The 26316-nt window shown below is 40.2% G+C and overlaps 1 protein-coding gene across 4 annotated transcripts; it reads right to left on the bottom strand.

Moving 5' to 3' along the window:
- Positions 1–5361: 5361 nt before the first annotated feature.
- Positions 5362–24527, bottom strand: FER1 (ferretin 1). Of its 4 annotated transcripts, XR_015694353.1 has the most exons (10): positions 24067–24527; positions 23285–23368; positions 23119–23179; positions 22925–23012; positions 22768–22829; positions 22620–22685; positions 7065–7169; positions 6806–6885; positions 6052–6115; positions 5372–5968 (listed from the first exon to the last, which is right to left on the bottom strand). XR_015694353.1 is itself a non-coding variant. In XM_087697074.1 (8 exons), the coding sequence occupies exons 1-8, from the start codon at positions 24387–24389 to the stop codon at positions 5937–5939; spliced, it is 780 nt and encodes a 259-aa protein (XP_087553200.1). In that variant the 5' UTR covers positions 24390–24524; the 3' UTR covers positions 5415–5936. The 4 variants fall into 4 exon arrangements, 2 of the variants coding, with proteins under 2 accessions (XP_087553201.1, XP_087553200.1); XR_015694352.1 differs by having other exon boundaries at positions 5362–5968; positions 6806–7169; XM_087697074.1 differs by lacking the exons at positions 6806–6885; positions 7065–7169 and having other exon boundaries at positions 5415–5968; positions 24067–24524.
- Between the last annotated feature and the right edge of the window lie 1789 nt (positions 24528–26316).

Here is a 26316-nt window from a genome sequence, read left to right as displayed (position 1 = left end):
TGGGCATTGAGGTCATTGATACACCTCATGGTATTTGGTTGGTACAAAGATAGTATTCTTTGGAGATGTTGGAGAAGTATGGCATGACAGGATGTAAGCCAATGGATACTCCCTTGGATCAGAACATCAAAATGATTGGTGATGGGCTATATGTGGAAAATGTGACTATGTTTAGAAAGATGGTTGGTAGTCTTATCTACTTAACCATTACAAGGCCAGATTTGAGTTATGTTGTTGGATTGATTGACCAATTTATGCAGACCATGTAAATCATATTTGGATGTAGTGAGGAGAGTTCTAGGGCATGTGAAGAAGACAGTTGGATTTGGCTTATTCTATGAGAAGGGAATAAAGCCTACCTTGTTTGGGTCTACTGATGCAGATTGGGTATGTAATTTTATGGATAGGAGATCCACCAGTGGTTATGCATTTTCATTTGGATCAGCCATGGTAAGTTGGAGCACCAAAAAGCAACCTACAGTGGCTTTATCAAGTACAGAAGTTGAGTATCGAGGTATTGCATTGGTTGCATGTGAGCAGACATGGCTGAGATTGGTTTTATGTGACATGGGGATTGAAATTGATGGTGGAGTCATCATATATTGTGACAACATTAGCAACATTATGTTGGCAAAGAACACCGTCTACCATGCCATGACAAAACACATAGAAGTGCATTATCACTTCATTAGAGAGAAGGTCATTGATGGAGAGGTTGACTTGGTCCATGTCAAAACAAATGATCAAGTTGCTAATATGCTGCAGTCAATTGAAACTTACAATTGATTCAATTGATGTCAAGTGCATGCAAAATAGTGAATATCAAGGGGACCATAGTATTGGCCTTTCACCTTATGTCTAGGATAAACGAGTAGCTTCACCAAAATAGGATGCCATTAGTCTAGGGGTCTAATGGGCATCTTGAGGGGATAGACACCTAGGAGATGATGCTCGAGATGGACATGGAAACTCCTTTTGTAGGAATCCATTGGGATTGAGAGTATGATTATCCTTTTTCAAGTCCTAGACTACCTAGGCCTTGCCATGGGGTGCTTGGTGGCTCCCCCCAAGCATGTTGGTCTTCTGAAAGCTATCAATCGAAGGAAATGGACATAAGTGGGCATGTTTGATGAAACAAGGTGTTCAAAGATTTGGCCTTGTGACGGTGTTTCCACAACTTGCACATGCTTGAGTCACAAAACAACAAAAGTTTTGAAGGGTGCTCATACAATAAGCTTCACCTAGTATGGTGGTATTGCTCAAGGTGTGGAGGTCGATGGAGGCTTGTATCTTGCTTTATTCTGGGCCTCTATCTAAATATACTAATGGCATCAATTATTAGGTGTTTATTTTTTCACATCAAAGGGAATGCTCAATAGTTTTATTTTCCAATTCACGTATATTAGAAAAGTTGTTCGCAATATGAGGGTGCTAAGGTGAATGCCATTGGCCGGTTATTTGGTTTTGCATACATAATGTGATCCATGCTTTGGGTGCTTTTTGCAATTTTTGTTTTGGCAACCTACATTTGGATTGCAATAGAGATGGGATTTGCCATGAATCCTTTCAATGCATGATGGCTCCTATCCCCCACAATGGCTTGATGGTGAAGTGGGATTTACATTGTATTGTCTCCAAATGTATGGTGGCTCTATAAAATAAGGATTCATTATGACTCTAATCCTTCATTATTTAACGATGAGGGATTTATGTTTATCCTCTCCATATGTACGATGGCTCTTCCAAACTCTAAAAAAGTCATTTGCTATACCCAAATCCACAAACAAAGTCTTTCTTTTTTGTTAATGTTGGTAAGTCAACTCTACATGGTGTTCTTGATTTCGTTTCATGTGTATTTAGGCTATTATTTGCAAGGTATTTACACTTCATGCATTTAAGCCCATGTATGGGGCTAAGATCTATGGGGATATGTAAGGTAATAAATGTTCTTAACATCTCAAATAATAGTGAAAAATAGTATAAATAAAGTGATGAAGGATTCCATAAGGCAGGTAGTTCCTTTACTAGGGAACCTCATCATACCTAATGAAAACACAATTTTCTAGTCATTGAGGTGTGTATTCTTGGAGCTCTCTCTCTCTCTCTCTCTCTCTCTCTATATATATATATATATATATATATATATATATATATATATATATATATATATATATGCATCTTTGTGTGTGCAATAAACATTGCAAAGACTGAATGATTTTAATGGGGAAATGATCTAATGGGGCCAAACTAGTGCAATGATATGGCATGATATAAATGTTGTTTCACTTGATTCACCATCCGAATTACTTTTTGAAATGATGTCAACTAGGAGGCATCTTCAAAAGGCATGTTTCCAAGTGATTTTTAGGGAGGAGTATCGTGTTGGATGTCATCTTGACATAGCTCAACATCTATTATCCACACTGACAAGAGCTTCATGACCATTTTCTACATGCTGGGTGTGGTCATGGCATATTTTTCACCCTACAAGATGGCCACCCTTGGTGGTGTTATACTCTCCACCATGATTGGTTTTTCCCATCCCTTCAGACTGTATCCTGTGATTCATTTTTAGGCAACTCAAATTGGCTTTCAAACATTTATTATTTGTTGTTTTCTTACATTTGATTAATATAATGATCCACTTTTATTGCAAAACCACATGTTATAGGGGATATTAAGATGTAAATAAATATGAATTCTTATTTTTCTCCTAGCTTAATTCTCATCTGCCCACAAATGTTAACTCCATCACCCTAATTGTGAACTTCAACGAAGTCCTCTTCTGCCTCTCATCAATACAAGTGTTGTATATGGAAAGATTATGATTATTTGGCATTTGGAAACACACTCTTAAATAACATGCTTCTTATAGGTTACTAGTCATATTTATTGCCTAACTTTTCATGTTTCTTTGGCATTATTAGCTCACAACCAAGCAATGTTAATATGAACTCACAACAATATAGATTACATCAAGCTCTATATAACCTTTTTCTAACACAAATATAAGTATACTAGACACTCTTAAGTAACATGCTTCTTATAGGTTACTAGTCATATTTATTGCCTAACTTTTCATGTTTCTTTGGCATGTTGATATGAGCTCACAACAATATAGATTACATCAAGCTCTATATTAACCTTTTTCTAACACAAATATAAGTATACTAGACACTCTTAAGTAGCATGCTTCTTATAGGTTACTAATCATATTTCTTGCCTAACTTTTCATGTTTCTTTGGCATTATTAGCTCACAACCAAGCAATGTTGATATGAGCTCAACAATATAGATTACATCACGCTCTATATAACCTTTTTCTAACACAAATATAAGTATACTAGACACTCTTAAGTAGTATGCTTATAGGTTAGTAGTCATATTTCTTGCCTAACTTTTCATGTTTCTTTGGCATTATTAGCTCACGACCAAGCAATGTTGATATGAGCTCACAACAATATAGATTACATCAAGCTCTATATACCCTTTTTCTAACACAAATATAAGTATACTAGATGCTACGCAATTGGTAGTTGATGCTTTGTTTCACACCATCTTCACATGGACTATATAGACAAGACGAACATACTTTACATTACTAATAACATGCTGCTTGTCATAGTTCTTGAATTTTAGCTTAATGCTCCATATAATAAAGTTGGGACACATAAGATGCATAAGCATTGCGTATATGTGAGATTCTATTGAATGTGAGTCCTGATGACATACAATCTTACCTTCAACTATTGTGGACTTTCGCAAAACGTGTGGACATATTCCATTGGGGGACTCAAGTTAGATCTTGGTTAGGGACATTGAGTAGCCCCTTTGAACTTACCTTTGGTGTCATAGAAGTTAGGAATTTAAATTATCTAATATCCTAGACTAGGGTTTGAGGAAATTTTTACTTTTAAAGGTCAAAGAGGTTAGGAATTTAAAAGCTGATCTTATTTCAAACAAGGCCAAAGGGTTGTTTAAAAGAGGACCCTAATCGAAATGGAAATTCACCAAATTTCAAAGTTTGGGTTGCATGCTAGTGTATCTTCCAAGTTGGGTACTTCCTCTCCTATTTTAGTGTGGTTTGAAAGCTATGCAAAGTTGAAGGATGTGGATATTAGTTCATATATGATAGCAGATACAGATTATAGAGCAACTAAATCTTGGAGTATTAGATAGCAAACCCTAATCAACTATAGACCATAACATTTAATGCATAATTTGATGCATGCAACTACTGTTTAGGGCTTTTTTTGCGCATCAATTCTCTCTTATCTTTTCTTCTCCTCCATGCCATTTGAAGCCTCATCACTACATGCAATTGTTGAAGACTTGATTTGGCTCCTCAAACATTCAACAAGGGTCAAGATGACAATTAATGATGCTAGTAACTATATTAGGCTAGAAATTAATGCTAACTAACGTTTTAGAATTGACAATAAGAGACTCATCTCTCCTATTTCTCTTTCATCAATGTCACTTTTTTTTACTAGTTTCAATTTTCTTAGGAGTATTTAACAACCTATTTACGAAAGTAGTGTTTCACATTTTGCTTGTTTCTATTTTCATTTGTTTCATATTGTTGGAGGTTGTTAGTGTTAAGTATTACTTTTTACTGTTGTACTTGTTCATAGGTCAAAGATTTGTTTTCTTTGGCTTCTCAATTCATGTCAAAAAAATTCCACAAGAGGACATATATGTTACATGCCATTACGAGTTGTCCTTATTTATACATCCTATCACAATACAAATGATAATAATAATGTTTTTCCAATGGGCTTTTGTGGATAAGACTATTTTTAAAGGGGTTTATATTTGCAAATATCATTTTCTTTGAGCTCATGGCCTGAAGTGGGTTTTGGCTTGAAAAATAGCAATCCAAATTTCAACTCTAGTCACATAGACCTTTACATCTGTTGGCGCACACTAATTTAAGCCACCACTGATTTAACAATGAGGCTCACCTTGGCCATGCCTTTGTTTTAAAATCAATTTGAAATGGAGTTTGATCATAACGTGTAATGCATCATCAACAAAAAGTTTATGTTTCACTACCAACTAGAGAATATCCAAAAAAGGCACCCAACTCATCAACTACATTGCTAGGCAGAAGAAGCCGAAGAGCTAAAGGAGTTGAAGAAAATAGGGTTTGATGAAGAAGAGAATAGGGTTTAACTTGGGCAGCTGGGAAAAAGATGTGCCCCGGGGAAGTTTGGGGGGTGGAGAGAGAGAGAGAGAGAGAGAAGCCTTGCATGTGGAGAAGATGATAACAGGGTTTCCCTGATCCATGTGCAAGAGAAAGACCTCATATTTCTTAAATAAGACCAAAACAGCAAGGTTTTGATTCTTTGGAAAAAAAACCCTAACACGTCTCGTGCATTGACATGCAACCACCTGACACTTCCTTCCCCCCCTAAAAAAGACAAGATTTCCTTGCGTCAGCCTCCTATAGCTTACTACAGCATTTGCCTAATGGTAAACTTAAAGCTTTGTACACAGCTATGATCAAATTGCAATTCTTATCATACAATATAGCCACTGAATTCAATGCTAAAACTGAGGCTATATAAACAAGCTAAAAGATATGAACCAAAGCCAAAAATTAGCACGTATGGCACAATGCTCACTTGCATCTCATGCACCCTTTTCTCACCACAATAAAATGTCTTAGTACAGTGTGGCCAATTACAACAGATGCGATGAGGAAAAAGCAGCTCTAGCCTGCAGCTCAAGAAATCCCCAGGCCTGCCATGTGCAAAGAGTGAGGTGGTGGTTATGCAGGTGGCCAACAGCCGAGGAAAACCCTGGCAAAAATAGGCTGGTGACATCACAATCCTACTGAATGACCTATGTTTGATTGTAAGGGCCTGACTAGCTTCTCTTTGACAATCACCTGCAAAAATGGCCCAGTTTCAAAACACAGCAACTTTATTCCGACTATTGAAGCTGTCGATCAAAATGGTAAACTCCTGTTGTAACACAATGAGAGTATGGTCAGAATATACACTCAAAATCTGTAAGTTTCATTAGCACTGTATATACAAGCGCGTACCATGGCCCTTCCCAACTCGCCTCAATTGTGATACGTACTCTGATATCCTTTTAATTGCCTCCACCTGAAAGATTTGAAAAAACTATGTAATTATACCGAAGTTCAGAGAGTTTGAGGTACATTACTAGATACCAAGCCCACTCACTATGCAGAAAGACTTTACCACACTAGATAAGGGCTAATCCAAACCAACCATCCCTGTTGACCAACCCACAAGCAAACAGTGAAGCAGCCTATGCAGACAATAGTAACATTAATGCAAATATATCTCCCATCACATCCCTGGTCATGCAGCCTATGAACCTTGCCACCTTGAACCAGTTGCAACATGACAGTTTGCAATCAACCAACAGCAATTTGGCAAATTCAAAAGATGATGACAGGCTGTTCCGACTAAGTCTTCGCTGTTAATGAAGGGCCGTCAAGTGAATGCCCCTATTAGCCACACTGCAACCTGTCCTCTGGGCTTAAAAGATCAAGAGGATGGATTTGGGAAAAGACACTTCCAAGAAGGAAATTCATTCATTGGATTAGCTCAGCAGAAACTTCCATTGTGCTACTATGCTTATCATTCATCTGTAACACAGGCTATTTTTTTGGGAAAAGACACTTCCAAGAAGGAAATTCATTAATTGAATTGGGTCAGCAGAAACTTCCATTGTGCTACTATGCTTATCATTCATCAGTAACACTGGCTATTTTTATGGTATCCAAATTTCCAAGAAAAAAAGACTACGAAAAAAAATTCGCTCACCTATTTTATCATAAAGTGCACCAAAACCGTAGAACTTGAGATGTTTTAATCTGCTCAGGTGCTGCTGCTCCAGCTTATCCCTGAAAGCAGGCAGCATATGGCCAACAGTCCATTCCTAAAAGACTTAGCCCTCTGACCAGCTGTTGATCACACATTCCATCCTGAATATTACACCTGATGACATGCATGGCAAACACCAAACAAGACAAGTCCAGCTGTATTGTGTGGTATGCAAATCTATTAAGACAGGATGATTCACCATTCTCCTGTCAACAGCTTCTCCCCTGCTCATCTCTTACTGCACTCTCCTCTCATCTTCTTCCCGAATTCTCTTATCCTCAGCTGCTACCTTCTCCTTCCATCCCTGAAAGAAACAAATAAATTCAAAAACCCGCATTGAGTCAATTTCCTCCTCTTCCATGGCACCACCACCTCTTTTGATCACTCATTGGCTCTCTTCCAACAGCCAGCTACCTGCTCCCAAGCTTCTCCCTCATCACCACTGGTTCAAATAGCCTCAGTCGGATATCATTCTGAACATTAAGGCTGATTGAAAAATTTTTGGAGATCACCCCTTGAGAGAGTGAAGCAAGCTTATGGCCACATGTTAATACCTGAAGAGGTGCCACCCAAACCAACAATTCTATTGGGACCATCAATGACAGAATGCCAGATTCTACATAAGACAAGACAAGTTTAACGAGGAGAACCCTGGGTTGCAACAAGGGAGGCTCTTTCTCCATCGTTCCAGGACCCATGCTTTTGGATCACCAATTCTAGTACTGGGTCTCAAACCCTCTGCCTTGTAGTCAACAGTCAGACAAACTCAGACAAACACACATGCATGTGTGCACAAAGGGATCTCGAGTCAAGGTTGACAAGGAGAGGCCACTTTGGACCTAAAGTAGTCAAGGCCATTGTTGAGACAAGATAAATCTTCAGCTTCCACCATCAAGGAAGGCAAGCAAGAGCAGGAATTGCAGCCACAAGATGACATCACCAGGCAGACCTAGAGGTCACTCTAGTGACAAGGGTTGCTTATCAAGTTCATGCTCAAAGATTTCTTTGAAATGAATCTCCAAAAGCCATGGTCTACAATTGGACATTGTACTCAGGAATCCCAGGCATTCAGTAGAAAGTATCTACAAAAACTCATCAGACTGAAAAAAACTACTCCGGACCTGAAGGATCTCTTTTAAATACAGTCTCTGACTGAGAGATTGCTGAGAAAGGGGAAGAAGGGACAGTAACATGTCCAAATAACATTCTGACAAGGCTTTGTGAAAAAGGACATGTAGGAGGGCTTTTCAGAGAAGCCACACACAGGCCCACAGCAGAATGGACAACAAGGAGCTTGCAGCCACTGTTTCAACTGTCAATAACCACCAATTGCCTAATGGCAAGTCTGGTGTCAAAATATTTCAAAGAGATTGCCCTCAAGACTATGAAAGGGTGGATCAACAAGATAATAAACATGATGTTTAGAATGCAATTGCTCAATAATGGAGAGAATCTACATCAACTCCTCAACATCCTGAAGTTACCCAAGCTACCCGCAATGCAGGGGAAGGTCACATTAGCATATGCCTTCCCAAACAATCTTGCTGCTCTACTTGCTATTTCTTCATCTACAACAAATGAATTACATGTGACCCAACTACTGTTAGATTTATTTATCCCCGTGTGCAAACTTCGCCATTCTTAATATCAGTGTCATCATAAACACTGGATTCACAACTTCGCCATTCTTGACTAGTACTACTGAGGAAGAAGAGCAATGGCAGCAACAAAAGAAGAAGGTGAAAAAGCGCCAGTTCTAAAGAGCCATCTGGTCCACACAGACTGAAATTGTTGACCTGGAGAAAGTATTGACCTGTTCCTGCTATGCGCCCAGTTCTGTGTCATTGCCTGCTCCAACATGCGTGCCTCAACTGTTACACAGCAAATCCCTTGCCGACAGTCACTAATGGCCCACATATCATGTGTCCTGCTGCACATCAATCTCACGCCCTGTGCAACCTGTTGACTACACGTCTGACTCCAGGTTAGTCACCAGTCACTCCAAGTTAGTCACCTGTGACTCGCCACATCTTGTCTGTCTTCCTCACACCGATGACTCATCAGCTCCAACCTGTTATCTATCACATGCCACATCCAACTCAACTCGTCCTATCATCAAGTCTGTCAGATCTGTCTACATCACTAGTTGTGCCTCAACCATTCAGCCCACACCGACGACTCATCAGCTCCAACCTATTATCTATTGCACGCCACATCCAACTCAACTCGTCCCATCATCAAGTCTGTCAGATCAGTCTACATCACTAGTTGTGCCTCAACCATTCAGCCCAACACAAAGTTTTCCTTTAACATTACCTTAATCTGTTGAAATCTTTGCTTGCATAAAAGCGGTTCGTACACACTTCGGGGATTTTTTATCTCTATCAAAATTCTCAAATTTTCTTCTATAAAATTTGGGGCTTTTCATACTGGAACCCTTTGATATTCAATTGGGGCCTCTGACAACACGTTGAAGACCACCCAAGTGCTCGTGCCTTCAACATCAGGTGAAAAATGACCTGCCAATCGTCTAGTGCTAGGCGATGCCGTTGCAAGCAATCGACATTGATCACAATGTCCTTGACATCAACATCGAGGGCAGAATTTTTCATCCCAATAAATGATTTAACATTTACAAAAATAAAAATATTTTTTTTTAAAAAAAAACATAAAATCTTAAAAAAGGCACATATATAAAAATGTGGTTGGAATTAGGCACTCGCCATGCTTATGCATGTGGTAAGACCTCTCCATCACTTATTAAATAATTGAGTGGAATCCTTTGCTCAAAAATTAATCCAAAATGAGTTTCTTTTTATTTTCTTTCCTTCCAATTCACCAAGAAGTTATATTTCAAGGGGAATTCTAACCACTTTGCGCATGACCTCTAAGTTGATCCCGAAAGCTATACACATGTACTTAGCCTCTGATCATGTGCCCAATGCCTCTAAGCCATCTTGGCTTTTGAACAGCCTTTGAGCCATACACATGCACCTCCGAACCATGTCTTATATTGGGTCCCAGAGCTTGTTGATAGACCATGTCATGACCTCCCTCAGACTATCTCTCTCTCACTTACGTATCTCCTTTTTCAAAATCATTGTATAGGATTAGACGTTGCCTCTTCAAGGTAAGACCTTCCCTTTTTTTCCTTTTCCATATGTTTCGTCTCACTGGTTTAGTCACCCATGACCCAAAGGGAGGGTGGTTAGATTTATTTATCCTCGTGTGTGAATACACATTATTGTGAGTAAAAGTGTGTGTTTTGGTGTAAACACCTTTTACACTACTTAGCATTAAATAAGGGTTAAAGGCATAAGATTGTAAATGGATACCTTAGTCTATATATTTAGCCCTATCACTTGTACTATTATCTATTATTATCAATCTATCTTTCACTTTGTGTGTATTTGCAAGATCTCTTCTCTCTCTCTCTCTCTCTTTACATTATTATGAGTAAATGTGCATATTTAAGTGTAAACACCTTTTACACCACTTAGCATTAAATAAGGATCAAAGGCATAAGTTTGTAAGTGAATACTTTAGTCTATATATTCAAGCCCTATCACTTGTACTATTATCTATTATTATCAATCTATCTTTCAATTTGTGTGTACTTGCTCTCTCTCTCTCTCTCTCTCTCTCTCTCTCTCTCTCTCTCTCTCCATGGAGTTCCATCCACCATAGCCTGCTGGTCACACACGCAAGCTATATACCCAACAACTACACCTACTGCCCACTCACAAGAACTACGCTCTTGCCTACTTCTAGAACTATATCTCTTTAATAAACAATTGACAGCCCCATTGATGGAGCAATAACATGCACCACTCCAGCCAACCTATTGAAATTGACTACCAACCCATTTCTTTCCCGCCCAAGCTTTGCAGTCTTGAAATCAAAGCATTCCTTATTGCAAGCAATGTCATCCTCAAAGTCTCTAGAGAAGAATGTGTACACAATGGTCCAAAGCTTGCTATTGCTTTGGTAACCTTTTGAAACTGCACAGACCAAGCAACATTAAAGGATGTGTGGTCATGGCTGAAGATGGTTAAGCTACCTAATATTTTCAATTAAATTATATGATTTTCTGAGTCTTAAAACAGTCCCAAAGAGCATTTACTAAAGCATCAATTCAAGTAAAACGACACTCCAAACTTTTCAATAGGACAGTTGGCTCAAAATATTATTCTGTAGAAGGGGATTCTGTGCACACTTCCACTTTCATCCCCTTCTCTTCACAGTGCCAGCCCTCCTCCATCACCTTGATGATCTCCTTTCATTCTGGCTGCTGCCCAGTCGCTACGATTTTCTGAGTCTTAAAACAGTCCCAAAAAGCATTTACTAAAGCAACAATTCAAGTAAAACGACACTCCAAACTTTTCAGTAGGACAGTCGGCTCAAAATATCCTGCAGAAGGGGACTCTGTGCACACTCCCACTTTCTTCCCCTTCTCTTCACAGTGCCAGCCCTTCACAGTGCCAGCCCTCCTCCATCACCTTGATCATCTCCTTTCATTCTGGCTGCTGCCCAGCCACTGAGCCCACCCTGCCCCTCCATCGCCTCTCATTGCAGCTTTCCATCTGCCGGTAATTCCTCGTCTACTGGTTACTGCCACCCCTCTCTAGGCATCCTCCCAGCTGCTGGATTTTGCAGATCAGCCTGCAACCCTGCTGGTTGGAGAGTGCTTGCTACTGTGTGCATCATGCAGAAATCCTCCATCAACAATGACTGCTCCATTTTACTGTCCTCAGCTCTTCAGCCCTACAACATTGTTCCCCAATGACATAAGTGGTTTGCTGCACTCTATCCATTCTTGAACACCACACCCTACCTCAGCGCACTTGCATGAGAGATTAGGGCTTTTGAACAACCTCCATTCCTTGAGCACTCGTATTTCTACCCTAATTCGTTATTCATTCATTTCGGCAGTCTTCTGCATTTCCATTCTTGTCTGAGTTCACTGTGAGTTGGTCATGTTCGTACACTGTTTTCTCTATATCTCTCCAGGAATCCTCCCAGTTGCAGCATTTTGCAGATCATCCTGCCACCCTAAACCAGTCCGTTTTTTCTGTCCTCAGCTCTTTCTTAGCACCACAACATCCTGCTCCAATGACATTAGTGGTTTACTGCATCCAAGATCCACTCTCAAATATGACACTCTCACTCAGCCCACTCCCCTGAGAAACTCAGGCTGTTGAACAGCCTCCGCTCCTTAAGACTCGCTTGGATATCTAACCTCATTCATTTCAGGAGTCTTCTTCTTCTTCAGCTGCTAGCAACTCTTCTATTGGTGGTTCACCATTATACAAGGATTTATTTCCTCCCTCTTCATTTGGAAATTATCATTTTATTGTTGATTTGCGACCGTGGCCAGCAATAATAATGATTTATTAGGTATGCTTGGGGCCAACAACTAGCTCGATGGCATCACTTACCCAATGTGGGCTCCCATGATGCAACATGTTCTTGTCACAAAGAATCTATGGAATAATGTGATTAGCACCAAGCAAAGGCTAGTTTCTCAAACATCAGCATTACCTCCCACATCCACATCAAGAGATGGCTCTCATGATGAGAAGTCCTCTTCCTCTTCCATATCATTTTCCACTTAAAACTAGATTCGATGGGATGGCCGTGGCACCCAAGCACATGCCTTAAGTGCCTTATCAGTAAAGAGAGAGACCATTTGAAACCAACCTTCCTTCCATTGATGGGTGGTAATTCCCTAATTACAACCTAGTTACAGCAATAACATTTACTACAAAACTAAGGAATGCAAATTAACTTACAATCTTGAACAATGGATACCTTGTTGGCCCCAAAACTAGCGCCCTTTTCAGTATTTCTTTAACTTAATTGAAGAAGTTGATGTACAACGGGATTTTTTGAAGAAGTTGATGTACAATGGGATTTTCCCAATCCCTTTCGGTATTCCAACTCCCCTTACTGTCCAAAATGACCAATTAGTCTTCAATCTGATTTGCCCCTTGATTAGGGCAATCAATTGACCTCTAAAGACGTTTTTCACTCTTGCATGGGCATGTTTGACCAATAACAACCTTCCCAAATGGTTTTTCCAATATTATCCATAATTAAATATTAATTTTCAGTCTTTAAATACTGAAAATTACTCTAATATTTATTTCAATGCCTAGAAAAATAATCTGACCAGCCAATAATTAAATTGGCTAGGAAACTTTGTAATATCTCCCCCTCCCCCTGTGACCCCCGTACTTCCCCTCCCCCCATGAGAACACACCCCCCCCCCCCCCTCAAAATTTCTTAAATTTTTTTGAAATTTTTTTATCCCTCCCTCTCCCCACCAACAGCACGTCAAGGAGAGAGAGAGGGAGTGAAGTGTGTGTGATAGGGGAGCATGCAGCCCCCCAGATGGCGGGGAGCGCAGACTCCTCCCCCCTTACCACCTCCCCCTCCGCCATATAAGGCGACCCTTCCCCCCCCTCGTGAGACATCGCCTCCACTTCCCTCGACAGTACAAGCGCCCTCTCCCTCCGTTGGCACAGGCGGCCCCCCTGCTACAGCAGAAACGGCTCCTCCCCCCTCGGACTGTAGTGCGGCCCCCTAGGGCTTTCGACTGAAACCCCTCCCTCCCCCTCCCCGCGTGAACTGAAAGGGAGGAGAGAGAGAGAGAGAGAGAGAGAGAGAGAGAGAGAGAGAGAAGAAGAAGAAGAGATAGAAGGAGAAGGAGAGAAGAGAGAAGAAGAAGAAGAGAAAAAGAAGTAGAAGAGAAAAAGGAGAGGGAAAGAAGAGAAGGAGAGGGAGAAGAGGGAGAGGAGAGGGAGAGAAGAAGAGGAGAGGAGAGGGAGAGAAGAAGAGGAGAGGAGAGAGAAGAAGAGAATGAGAGGGAGAGAGGGAAGGAGGAGGAGGAGGAGAGAGAGAGAGAGAGAGAGAGAGAGAGAGAGAAGAGAAAGAAGAAGAGAAGAAAAAGAGGAAGAAGAAGAAGGAAAAGAAGAGAGGGAGAGAGAAGAAAAAGAGAAGGAGAAGGAGAAGAAGAGGGAGAGAAAGGAGAAGAAGAGGGAGAGAGAGGAGAAGAAGAAGAAGAAGGAGAAGAGAGAGAGAGAGGAGGAGGAGAAGAAGGAGGAGGAGAGGGAGAGAGAGAGAATGATAAGAAGAGAAAGAGAGAAGAGAAGAAGAAGAAAAAGAAGAGGAAGGGAGAGAAAGAAGAAACACAAATTGGGGAGAGGGTGAAAGAAGAAGAAAAGTTATGCATGTTGAAGTCATATTGTTTGGCCTTAGATTCCTTGTGAACCCGCGTACCACTTCCTTCTGCCAAGGCAAGAGCGGTCGATTTACCTCAAGGGTTGCAAGACCGGGAACACACAAGTATGGCACCCAAGAGACGAGTTACGAGGAGCACAAGTGCGAAGTTGCAAACGGAGCTAGGAACATATCCAATGCAAGCGGAGACATGAATACCACCAACCCTCCAAGAACTATAGCTCATATCCAGGTACTCATGCATCTTGAATTCTTAAATAGAGGTAGAATTGCATGTATTCGCCATTAAAGGGCTTAGGATGGGTTGATCTTCTAAATAGGTAGCCATGATTAATAAAGGTCAAGGTGAAATCACTTAGTTTATTTAAAGAATCTAGAAGGAATTTGTTAAATCGACCTCGCAAAGCCCTAAACCAAGGGGGAGAGAGAACTTTAGGGTAGTTGATTTATGCTAAGCATGTTGCTTGGAACTGTTGAAATGGTTTTAACGAAGGTTAGTCTTGTTAAAGATGGATTGTTGACCCAAGTTATGCTTGGTTGTTTGAAAAGGGTATCTCCAAGTGAATGTCGACTGGTTGTCTTGGTAAGAGGAGAGAATCTTGCTAAGGATAGGTGGATCATAAGCAAGGTGATTGCTTGATGTGGTTTTGGATGCTAATCCAAGTTGTTTGTGATTGATGATTACATGGCCGGGTCTCAGATGACTGATTGCCATGGAAACAAAAGGGATGTTTTCCCTAGTAAATGTTATTAAGCTGGTTGCTTCAGCTATGGTTGATTTCCTAAAGGGATAATTAAGGAAGGATGGCGCTAGCTACCCCCCGCGAACCGCCAAACCCTAACCAAGGGGGTTATAAATTCGCGCCGAGAATGTGGATCGAACCCGCCGCGAGAGGTCTCTCTGTGGAAATTACTTGGCGTAGAAGAATGCTTGGGTATCAGTGGGGGCTCTAGTCGTAAATCCCAATGCCTCTACACAAGTGTTCTACGTGACTTGAGATGGGATCTCAAGGCCTTGATACTAGTTACAAGGCGGAATCTTGGTAGGATAAACCTTCAAGTTTTTATTGCCGGAAGATAGAAGGATTTTTCTATGAAGGCAGAAAGGGACACTTAATTCTCCTGTATGGGCGGGAGACAAACATTAATCTAAAGATAAGTCAAGGAAGTGTTTGATCTTGTTTTGTCTTGTCTTCGTGTCTGTGCCCTAAATTATATGAAGGAACCTGTGATTAACGGGTTAATTAAGGAAGCTGCTTTTATGTATCAAACATAATGTGGTAGGTAATTAGATAACTAAAACAACCCCCGAGGGAAGTGTAGTGGATGTGACCAATGGGTCTATCCTACAAAAGGGTGGTCTCGGTTAGCCGAGAGCTTTCCTCAAAGAAAGTGTTAACGAGAAATGTTAGGAAAAGTCAGACGATGACCTTAGGCAAAATGTTGGTTAGAACCTTGATTCATACCGTTTTAGGGGGCTGGAATGGGACTATGCCCTGTGAGCAGAGAGATCGAGCGATGCATCCCTCTCGTTTCCCATTCTCTTTGAACCAAATGCGAAATGAGTCTGCTTTGGTCCAGTTGTATCTGCTCAAAGGGAAGCAGTTGTAAACCGACGCTAGAGGGCTGTTAGGAAGACTCGATTACAAGGAACCCGGACTTCAGGTCGATCCTAGTGGGAACGGCCGGATAAGTTCCGTTGCGAGGCAGAATCGAGAGACCCTAGTTGGCAAACCCCGTGTCATTCTTTGGGAGTGCCAAGCAGCATCTTCTAGATATATCTCTTGATGGACTGCTAAGACGTGCCCCGCGATTTGAGGAGCGGGCACGTTACAAACTTCCTTGCATGAGTGTCTCCGCACCATCTTTGACCATCACATTGCCATTAGGTATGTATGAGGAATCTGAGCTGCTCAAGCCCTTTCCTCACCCAGTGTCTTGTTGAATTGGAATGCACGTTGATAGTGCCAACTGCTTGCCCGTGAACCTTATGCCTTGCGCGTTTCGCACCTTGGAAAAGCTTTCGTGCCTTCGTGCCACCATGCAATATACTCTCGGGCCCTCAAGAGAGACCCTTCGTTTTTAGCCCCTTGTCACTTGTTGTATTCTCGTGCCGTGTCGTGATACACTTCCACAAGCTTGTGAGCACACCGATTGGAGGGTTATACCCCATGATACGGGCTTCACAGGGTGGGTCTCAGCATTAAACACTTCTCTAGTGTCACCATCTAACACTTATGGCAAAATGAATGACCTAAGCAAACAAATGACACCAAACACCACCAAGTATCTGTATGGCATAACTTCTAGTAACTTTTGCCTTTAACATCTCGTGATTTCCTCGGGTCTCGTGCTTGTAAATTTACTCTAATCCCAATTACACCTTACATATGTTACATTTATTTAACAATGTGATTAAAATATTAATCCACATGTTAAGTGAGATTTCCAAAATGCATGTCCTCATGACATCATTTTACACATCTAATCATACAAAACAACCAACCATGCATGGGATCAACTTGCTTCCTTGTATCAAGTGCGCAATGAATTGTGCATTACTTACTTACGTAAGACATTGAAAGATGTTTGCATGGAAAAAGAATATGGATGCTTATCTTACAAGTATAAAAAATCTTAGTGAGCAAGTATTCAATATTGATGAAGTGACCCTAGATAATTAGCTTGTTTCCAAGGAGACTACATGGAGACTTGTGGACCAAATTTTGGAGAGCAAACTGAAGAACTTGTGTGGGTGCAGGCAAGTCTAAAGAACTCCCTCACCCCAAGTGTTCAAAAGATAAGCCTATGGGCCAAGGACAATTTGGGTAGGATACTTATAGAAAATTACATGAACAGGAATGAGATGAGTTATGTTAATTCTCTCACTAACAACCTAGAGGAACCCAAAGATTGTGAGTGGGATGAAGGGTGTGAAGGTGAAGTAGAGGAGACTAGTGAAGCTGACTCGAATGTTGATGAACCCAATATCAAAGAAAAGAACTCCAAAGTGCTTCAAATGACTCAAGGGTGTAAGCCCAATTGATTCAAGGAAGTTGAGGCTTGGAATGGACGAAAAAAAAAGCCTACAAGCTTGACATTTATTATTGGATGACTATGGAGATAACCAAGTGCCCAAAGAGGGAGAGATATGGAGCACAAAGGGGGTGCAAGTCAAGATGGTGGAAGAAGTCAAGAAGCAAGACGAAGACTACAACAATAAGGGAAAGTATAAACAAACCAAGACAAAGTAACGCATGTGCAAATAGCATACAAACCAATTGACGAGCAAAGGCTCGCAAACTCGGTGAAAATAAAAAATTGGGATGCATTGGGAAATGAAATGGAGACATGTGATCGGCCAAGTGGTGGGGTGAAGAAAAGGCATGGAGTTGAGTGAGAGACTTGCGTTGCTAGCAAGTATAAAGAATTTGATTGTGTTGGATAATGCTTTGAAGACCTAGGTGATGAGATGGAGAAAGGAATGCAATCAGATGAGAGATTTGTAATGCTAGTAAAAGTAAAGAAGGTGGCCGTGCTAAATGATAAGGAGAAGCAAGGAGATACTAGCGAAGCCAACGAGCCTAAAGAAATAGGGCTGGACAATGAAGTAGGGGTTTATAGACCCGAACGTGCAACAAGTGAAAAGTGACAAGTGAAAGCAAAGGTCAATGAGATGCAAAAGATTAAGAGGGTGTGTACAAAGAAACGAAGGAAAATGAAAACCCAATCGATGGCACAAGTTGAAACCCCAAATTCAATTCGAGGTAACAAAGCAACGGGCAAGGTGGAGACACCAAGTCTCACATATGATCAGTGGACCAAGTGTGAGAGAGAATTGGGGTAGTGCCGAGATGGTGTTGTGGACCACTCATACAAAGCTAATAAGGCATGAGATAAGACAACATAAGATGACTCAAAGATGGAGCCCTAACATGCAAACAAGGAGTGCAAAATGGTTCCTAGGTACAAAGTACTAAGGAACTAGACTTGGCTCAAAGGGCAAGAAGATGCATGGCATTTGACAACTCCAAATGATCCAACATTGGCAATTCCATCTACTCAATCAAGCTACCAAGAGTGATGTCCATAATCAAGTATGTGGTGCCAAGGAGATGAAAACAGCTTCACGAGCAAAAGGATATGCGAAATCAAGACAAATCAAAGTATTCATGAAGGGGGAGATGGCCCTCGCATTACAAGCTAGGCAATTTGATGCAATGCACCAAGCTGGCCTAGCTTGTTTATGGACTTGATAGGTGGATCTAGCCACGCAAGGCCTGACTATTCAAGGGACATAATGGGGCCAAAACTTACCGATGACTGCCTCATTTTCTTGCGCAACAAGGAGAGATTTGGTCGTAGAGGGCCAAAGAAGATTTCTCATGCCAAGGTGTCCTTCAAAGTCGCGTCTCGCCGCGGAGTGTATCCTTCTATTCCACACTTTGTCTTAGCCAAATAGTGCAAAACAAGGTGGAATCCTTGACACAGAACTCATGGACTATGCTAGGCAAGCAAAGTGGCATACAACTTCCCAACACACCGCACGAGTTTTCAAAGGAAGACTGCACCGACTCCATGCCAAACAAGGCACACCAAGGAGAAACCACAAGGGACAAATGGACTGCATAGGGTGAGCAAAGTAGCTCATTGCTTCCCAAGACACATAATTCTCAACAATTGCATCACGCAAGATCAGTGCCAAAGAGGGCATATTTTAAAGAAGATGGTTGTAAAGACCCTTCATTACACTTCTTGTGTATATATTTACTTGTATATGTATCGCAACCTTACGAGTGTAAATGTACCATACCCTAAGTATAGATACATTCTTTTATTCTTTGTGTATTCCACACTGGTACATCCTACTCACGTTTTTTCAATTCTTTGCACTCTCTATTGTTGCACACACATCACTCCAATACACCCCTCCTTCAAACTAGTATCAAAGCTTTAGTCAAGGTATGCATGCTTCCCGGAGTCCATACGAGTTAAATCCAGCTCATTCGGCACGAGAAGATGGTCAAGTCGTCACTTTCTAGGCCACATGTGTGCTAGATTGTCAATTAACACACCTAAAACCCTAAAATCAGACAAACAATCTAAAACCCTAAAATTAGATAGTCTAAAACCCTAAAATCAAACAAATAACAGCTAGTAATACCTTCTTGAACAATGCGACAACTGTCAAGCCGTACCGTGGTGACATGGTAGTTTTGTTGTCATTTCTCGACTGACATTCATTAAATCTAGGGCAATCTTTGGGCACTACAACATTCAACCCTTTTGGGATTTTCTCTAATTTTGCACTCCGAATACTTGTGTAGTGTGACTTTGGACCCAAAACTTGCAGCATTGTACATATTGGCTTTGGAACACTTAGGGCTTTTCATGTATCACTGAAATTTTGCTCAATTGAATTAAATGCACTGACATTGATACAGGTCTGGACCCGAGAAATTTGGGGCTTAGACAGAATTTGTTAAATTTCTGCAACATTTGCCTTTGTTTGGCACTTCGAAACCTGTATTAATACAATTGGGACAAATTTGTCAAAGAAATTTTGGGACTATTCACATCAGTGATATACTTTGTACTAATTCATGCTTTGGCAACAAAATAACAACAAATTAATTATTGATTGGGAGAAATTCTTACTTGGGATATATCAAATGTTGTCAAAAGGCAGCTTCCTTTAGTGCGTGTATTGCTGAATGCTCATACAGCACTTGGGTTGTTGCATTTGGGCATTACAGTGATGTACTATTGAAGTGTGAATTGTCTTTTATGTATACTTATGACATTTTGTGCATGTATATGCTGTAACCAGCCTATTTGGACTGAAATTGCAGCAAATTATTTGCTTCTTGAGCACCTTTAGAAGTGCATTTGTATACTTGCTGTTATATTCAGCAACCTTGCTATTGGCTGACAATATTCAGCACTTTATTGCAGAAATTTATTGCTGAAAATGGATGGCAGTGCTTCCACTTTTGACACGAAGAATCTTTTCAAGATTCGGAAATTTGATGGCAATGGCTTTGATCCTTTGAAAGATCGTATACAAGGTATCCTATTTCTAAAGGATTGTGATAATGCTTTGGAACAAGACAAGCCTCTTGCTTTGTCTCATGAGAAATGGGCTAAGATGAATAAGAAGGCTATTGCTTACATCAAAATGGTAGTCATAGATGATATCTTGATTGATATCAAGGGACTCTCCACAGCACGTGAAGTTTGGGTGAAACTCAAAACTTCATATGAATATACAACTCCTGTCAATCAGGTCTATGTCATGTAGAAATTGTTTAACTTGGAGCTTGTTGAGTCCAAGGCCGCCTTAGAGCATTTGAATGCATTTACTAGGATTTTGAGTGAGTTACAGGTTGCAAGCTTGCCGGCTTTTAATAGCAAGTTGAAGGCTATCTTTTTACTCATGAGTTTACCAGATTCATGGAAAGCATTGGTTGTCTCTTCAAGCCACAACATCAACTTGACTTCTAATGGTGTGCCTGGTTCTATTCTCAACAAGGAGATTAGACGCAAGGCAAGTGGGGGCAGCAATGGATCAGTCTAAAATGTAAGAGGAAGGACTTAAAAGAAGTCAAATGCTACAAATAAACACAAAAATCACAACAAAAGCAAGGAAAAACAACAAGATGTCACTTGCTACCAATGTGGATGCAAGAGCATAAAAAGCCTCATTGCAAGTACTTTAAAAGGCAACCAGAACACAAAAAGCAAATAAATGCAAAAAACAAAAAGAATGAGAAAGATAGCAACTCTACCCCTAAAGAAACAGGGGAGGCAAATGAAGTATCTAGGGCTTTCATTGAAGAGATAGAAGAAAATGAAGATACTGTATATTTACTCATTGCATCTTCAAAACCACATGCTATGACAATAAAAGACATGTATATCACTAAAAAGGATGTGATAGATGCCTTGTTGTCTACTCATAATGGTTTGTCACAATCATGGATTGTTAAATGTGGTGTTTCATTTCATGTAACTCCGCCTTTGGAGTGTTTCTCTTCTTATGCAACAAGTCACTTGGGCGAAGTTTACCTAGGGAATAACTATGCATGTAACATAGAGGGAGTTAGCACCATACACCTAGCTCTTAAAAACGGCCAAAAATTCATTCTTCATGATGTTAGGTATGTACCTAGTCTCAAGAAGAGTTTGCTTTTAGTTGGGCAATTAGACAACAAGGATTGCTTCACTACTTTTGGTGGTGGAATATGGAATGTGCAAAAAGGATCCATGCTTGTCACTAGAGGTAGTAAAAAAAGAACTTTGTATTATCTGCACTACAAGACACTTCCTAGCAAGTTTGTTGCAATTGCAAAAGTACAATCACACATGGAGCTATGGCACAAGGGTCTTGGACACATGAGCCAAAAGGATTTGCAAGCACTCTCTTCACTTGGAAGAGTTGATGTCAAAGATTTAAAGCTTGACTTTTGTGATGATTGTAATTTGGGAAAACATGTAAAGAGTTCATACTCTCATGGAGCCTCTAGAAAGACATGTATTTTGGATTTAGTCCATTCTAATGTACGTACCATGCCAATAAAAACTCATAGTGGTTTCCCTTATTTCGTGTGTTTTATGGATGACCAATCTAAAAAGCTATGGGTTTACTTGCTTAAGCAAAAAGGTGAGGCATTTGACATTTTTAAAAGGTTTTATGGGTTCATTAGCACTCAAAAGGGTTTAAAAGTTAAGTGCACAAGAACAGATAATGGGGGAGAATATATGTCAAAAGAATTCAATCAATTTTGTGATGTAAATGGGATTAAATGAAAGCTCCCTACCCCTTATAATTCGTCATCTATGATGTGACTAAGCAAATTAATCACACTTTAGGTGAGAAGATTCGGTGCATGTTATCCACAGCTAATCTTTCGCAATTGTTATGGGGGAAGACACTTAAAACTGCAATGTATTTATAGAACGTTTTGATCCAATTATCCTATCATGATTCTAAAATTTTCTCTTTGAAATATTGTAAGAGCTAAAGTAATATGATTGATTAGTGGCAAATTTGGGTGGCTTAACACTAGGCTAACTGACACTACCAACCTGCTGAGTACACTTAAATTGCTGCTACATCATCATGTACTACTATGCCGCATGTCCACCATCATTGTACCCACATTGCTGCCTTGTGCCCTCCATCCTCTCAGTTCCATCAACATTATCCCACATATATACATTATAGATAAGTCTTCAATAATAATAACTCAATATACAGTCAGCAATATCACTTGATTATCTGAAACAATTACTTTTTCTCATAACAGGATCAACATCGGAGCAAAATTCTATAATCACAGTTGTGCAATCTGAAAATTTTGATGTTGTTGCAAATCTCCATATGGAATTAGTCTGTAATCACAACTAGCATCAACAAATGAACATGATTTCCCAGACTCACATCTAAAAGCAGCTATACAACAGCAACAAGCCACTTGAAACTACGTGTATTAGAAGCAGTTGAAAACACCTGCTCTCCTAGGAAGTTGCTTTCAATAAAATCGTGCATTTGTGGGTCGTGCTCCTCTTCAGCAACCTGACCAGGAAAATAGAATATATAATGATGAATTCATCAGATGTTATGCTACAGTAGTACCAGATTCTTTCATACTTCATACCTTTGTTAAATTCAGTAGCTTCTCATAGTTCAACTTCTCCAAGGACAATGCTAACTCCATAGCTGTCAGAAAATTAAAACATTCGAGTGCTTCTGAAACTTCTAAGGCAGATTTATAAAAGTGAAAAAAATAAACAAACTTGTAAGTATATTATTACCATGAAGAGCATTTCCCTTTTCTGAATGATCAAACTCCATCTCAGGTGACATGATAGCTTGTAGCTTAACACGACCACCTCGAAGGTTCTGCAATAAGAAAGATACTATAGTATCTCTGTTGCTGACACAAATTTTTGGCAAAATGATGTTTGCCATGCAATGGATATAAATGCATCTCTGCTTACCACCATACCTGATACTTCATAAAATGTTCTGCATGCTCCCGCTCTTCATCACTTGACTCTTTGAAGAACCTACAGGAGCAAACCCAATACCCCTTTAAAAAGCTTTGATTGAATTAAAGTTTCCAGGGACAATACTCTCAATGCACTTTGTCATATAGAAAGGAGCAAGCTTACTTTGCCAGGCCTGGAAGTGCAACATTGTCACGATCAAAGTAGGCAAAAAGAGCATGATAGACATATGAGATATTGTATTCAACACTGAAACAAAACAGATGGTCAAGTCTGGAAAGAGTCTGGCCCTCCCTCCGCAGGCAAGATGAAGAAAATTTGAAGTCAAAACATATGAAGTATTTTGTCAAATGCTCAACAATATAACAGTACAGCTAAGACAACATACCTGTTCAGCTTTCTGCTTATTACAGCAGACTTAGAAAGAAAACGAAGATATATGACTCTCCCCATTGGGATGCATATCATTAGTCCTTAAACAGAGTGCTCATGTATACTAGAAGAGCGCTAACTCCCATCCCCCGTCTTAGTCTGAGTTTGACGATAATGCTAAGGATCATGGCATCAGAAATGAATGGTTATTCAAGATTTCAAGCAAGCTCAAGGAGTAATAAGTATGCTCAGTTTGTCATGGTTGTATTGGTCACTAATCAGGTTGTAGATTATGTTGAATAAGACACGAACAAAAAGGACGACAGGCGCCAGAAGATACACTATGATGGCATTTGCTACATAGGCAGAACTTGTGGCTTCTTTAGTATTTCTTTGATTAAATGTAGAAAAGTCTAAGCCATACCTTAGACTTGACCAGACATGCAGTGATATACTGACACAAAAAGCGCTTACTTAATCTGTTCGTTAATGACAGCTTCTGAATGGAATGTAGAAAAATCAAGCCATACCGTACACTTGCCATTCAGTGAAACACTGACACAAAAAGCACTCACTTTATCTGTTCGTTAATGGCAGCTTCTGAAGCGGCAGTAAAGCGCTGGCGAGCGAGCGATTCCTTGCTGGTGGAAGCGATTTCAGAGAGCTTGGGCTGCACCTCAGAGAAAGGCTGGAAGACGAAGCCGGTCAGATTGGTTTGCGACTTGAGCTCCAGCGATTCCTTCTTCGCCTGAACGAGGAGGAGGCCACAACCCCGGCGTGGATGCGAAAGGAGAAGGGGACTAGACAAGATGAGTTTGTGAGAGAAGCAAGGGCACGTCGGTGAGGAAGAGGTGGTGGCCGAAGAGGAATGCAGGGATGGAGGGAGAAGGGCCGCCATGCTTCGACGAAGTCCGCTTGTGAACAACAAAAATTAGAGAGGCATGGGCTAGGCAGCGTTAGGCTCAGGCTTTAGCTGCTTCAAAAGAACCAGACTTCACTCGAGTGGATAAACACGAAAGCACCATGAAAGCTTTGATGCAATGACATGCTGTGAATCGTACCGATAGCCACGTATTTTCCTCTTATTTTAATTTGATTCTAATTTAAAGTCGTTTTTTCCAAAGAGGTTTACTAAAACTTTTCACTTCTTGATTGCATTGAGTATAGTCAACATCCGTGGTTATACACATTCATAACCATTTGTTTCTTTGTAAGCTTGCAACTCTCGAGGGCAATGATACCATGCTCTTGTAACAATGTAGCACCTATGCTTCTTCCACACTAGCATCACACTACATAGTAAACTCCTTAGAGAAGTCTAGGCATATTAGAATAGGAGTAGAAGTGAGAGGTTCCTTCAACTAATTGAAGCTTTTAGCTGTAATGGCATCTCAAAAGAAAGATTCCTTCTTCAATTTGTTAGTCAAAGGAGTTACTATGGTTTTATAATTCTTAATAAGCATGCAGTAGAATGAGGATAGACCAAGAGACCCTCCAAGAGAGGTAGTGTTTGCAGGTGTTGGTCAATCGCTAATACATTGCACCTTTTAATATTAGTTTGGATACCTTTCTCAATGACAATATGTCCCAAGTATTCCATCTTTGTTTGCATAAAAGAGCACTTCATCCCTATGGTTTCTTAACACATCAAATACCTTCCTTATATACAAAAGGTGGTTCTCTAATGACTTGTTATGTATAAGTATATCATCAAAGAATACTACAACAAATTTGAAGAGGAAGGCTTGCAGTATTTTATTCTTTAGACTCCAGAAAGTGGTTGGGGCATTGGTTAATCCAAATGGCATGATCAAGAAATGTTAAATCCCATGATTAGTCCTAAAACCTGTTTTTACCTCATCACCCTCTCTCATGCAAAACTAGTTATAGTTTGGCATCAAGTTTATCTTTGTAAAGATCTTAGTCCCCCCTTGAGCTCATCCAACAAATCATTCAATTTAGGAATAGGTTACTTGTTCTTCATTGTGATCTTTTTTAGAACTCTATAATGTATGCACATCCTGAAAGATCCATACCTTATTAACAAGACTAGTGATGCATACAATGAAGAACTAGGCTCAATGAAAACAATCTCTAATAGCTCCTTGATTTTATCTGCAACCTCCTCACTCTCATATTATGACAAACTGTAAGATGGCTTATTAGTAATTGGCTTGTGAAGGGAGTGAGCCTTGAAGTGGAAGCACTGAGAGAGAGAGAGAGAGATGTGGGAACTCCAATATATACAATGTGTGACCAGCCTTCCCTTTATTCAAATGTCACTGAAAGAATAAAGAATGAAGTGACAATGATGGATACCTCCCATGTGTTGTGTACAGGTGTGTGGGTATACGGGTAATGTCAGTGTAACTAATACATGAGTGGCTAGGCACATGTGCCTTTATCCCCAACAACCTCCCACTTAAAGAAAAATGGGCCCCTAGTGAGGAGAGAACAAGAAAAAAGTGACAAAATACAAATGTACATAAGTACAAGAGGATAAGAAAAGACGTCATCTCATCCAATGCCTATGTTCCTAAGGAAGGAAAAATGCTCTATTGAGAGACTTTTAATGAGTAAATCTGCGAGATTTTGGTTAATTGAGATCTTGACAAACTCAATGGACTTGTTCTCAATGACCTTTCAAATAAAGTGATAACATCTCAATGTGCTTCGTCTTACATGGAAGACCAAATTCTTGGCCAATCGAATAGCACTCATAGAATCTGAATGCAATGTAGGGACCACATCACTAATATCAAAGTTTGCCACTAGATGGCCTAGCTAGAGAACCTCCTTACAAGCCTTAGTAGTTGCAACATACT

Source organism: Lygodium microphyllum, chromosome 17 (assembly GCF_053477565.2).
Source record: "Lygodium microphyllum isolate KBCC chromosome 17, Lygodium_microphyllum_v1.1.10, whole genome shotgun sequence".
NCBI classification, from domain to species: Eukaryota; Viridiplantae; Streptophyta; class Polypodiopsida; order Schizaeales; family Lygodiaceae; genus Lygodium; species Lygodium microphyllum.
Note: the sequence above shows the minus strand (reverse complement) of the source record. Positions and strands in the feature narration are given on the sequence as shown.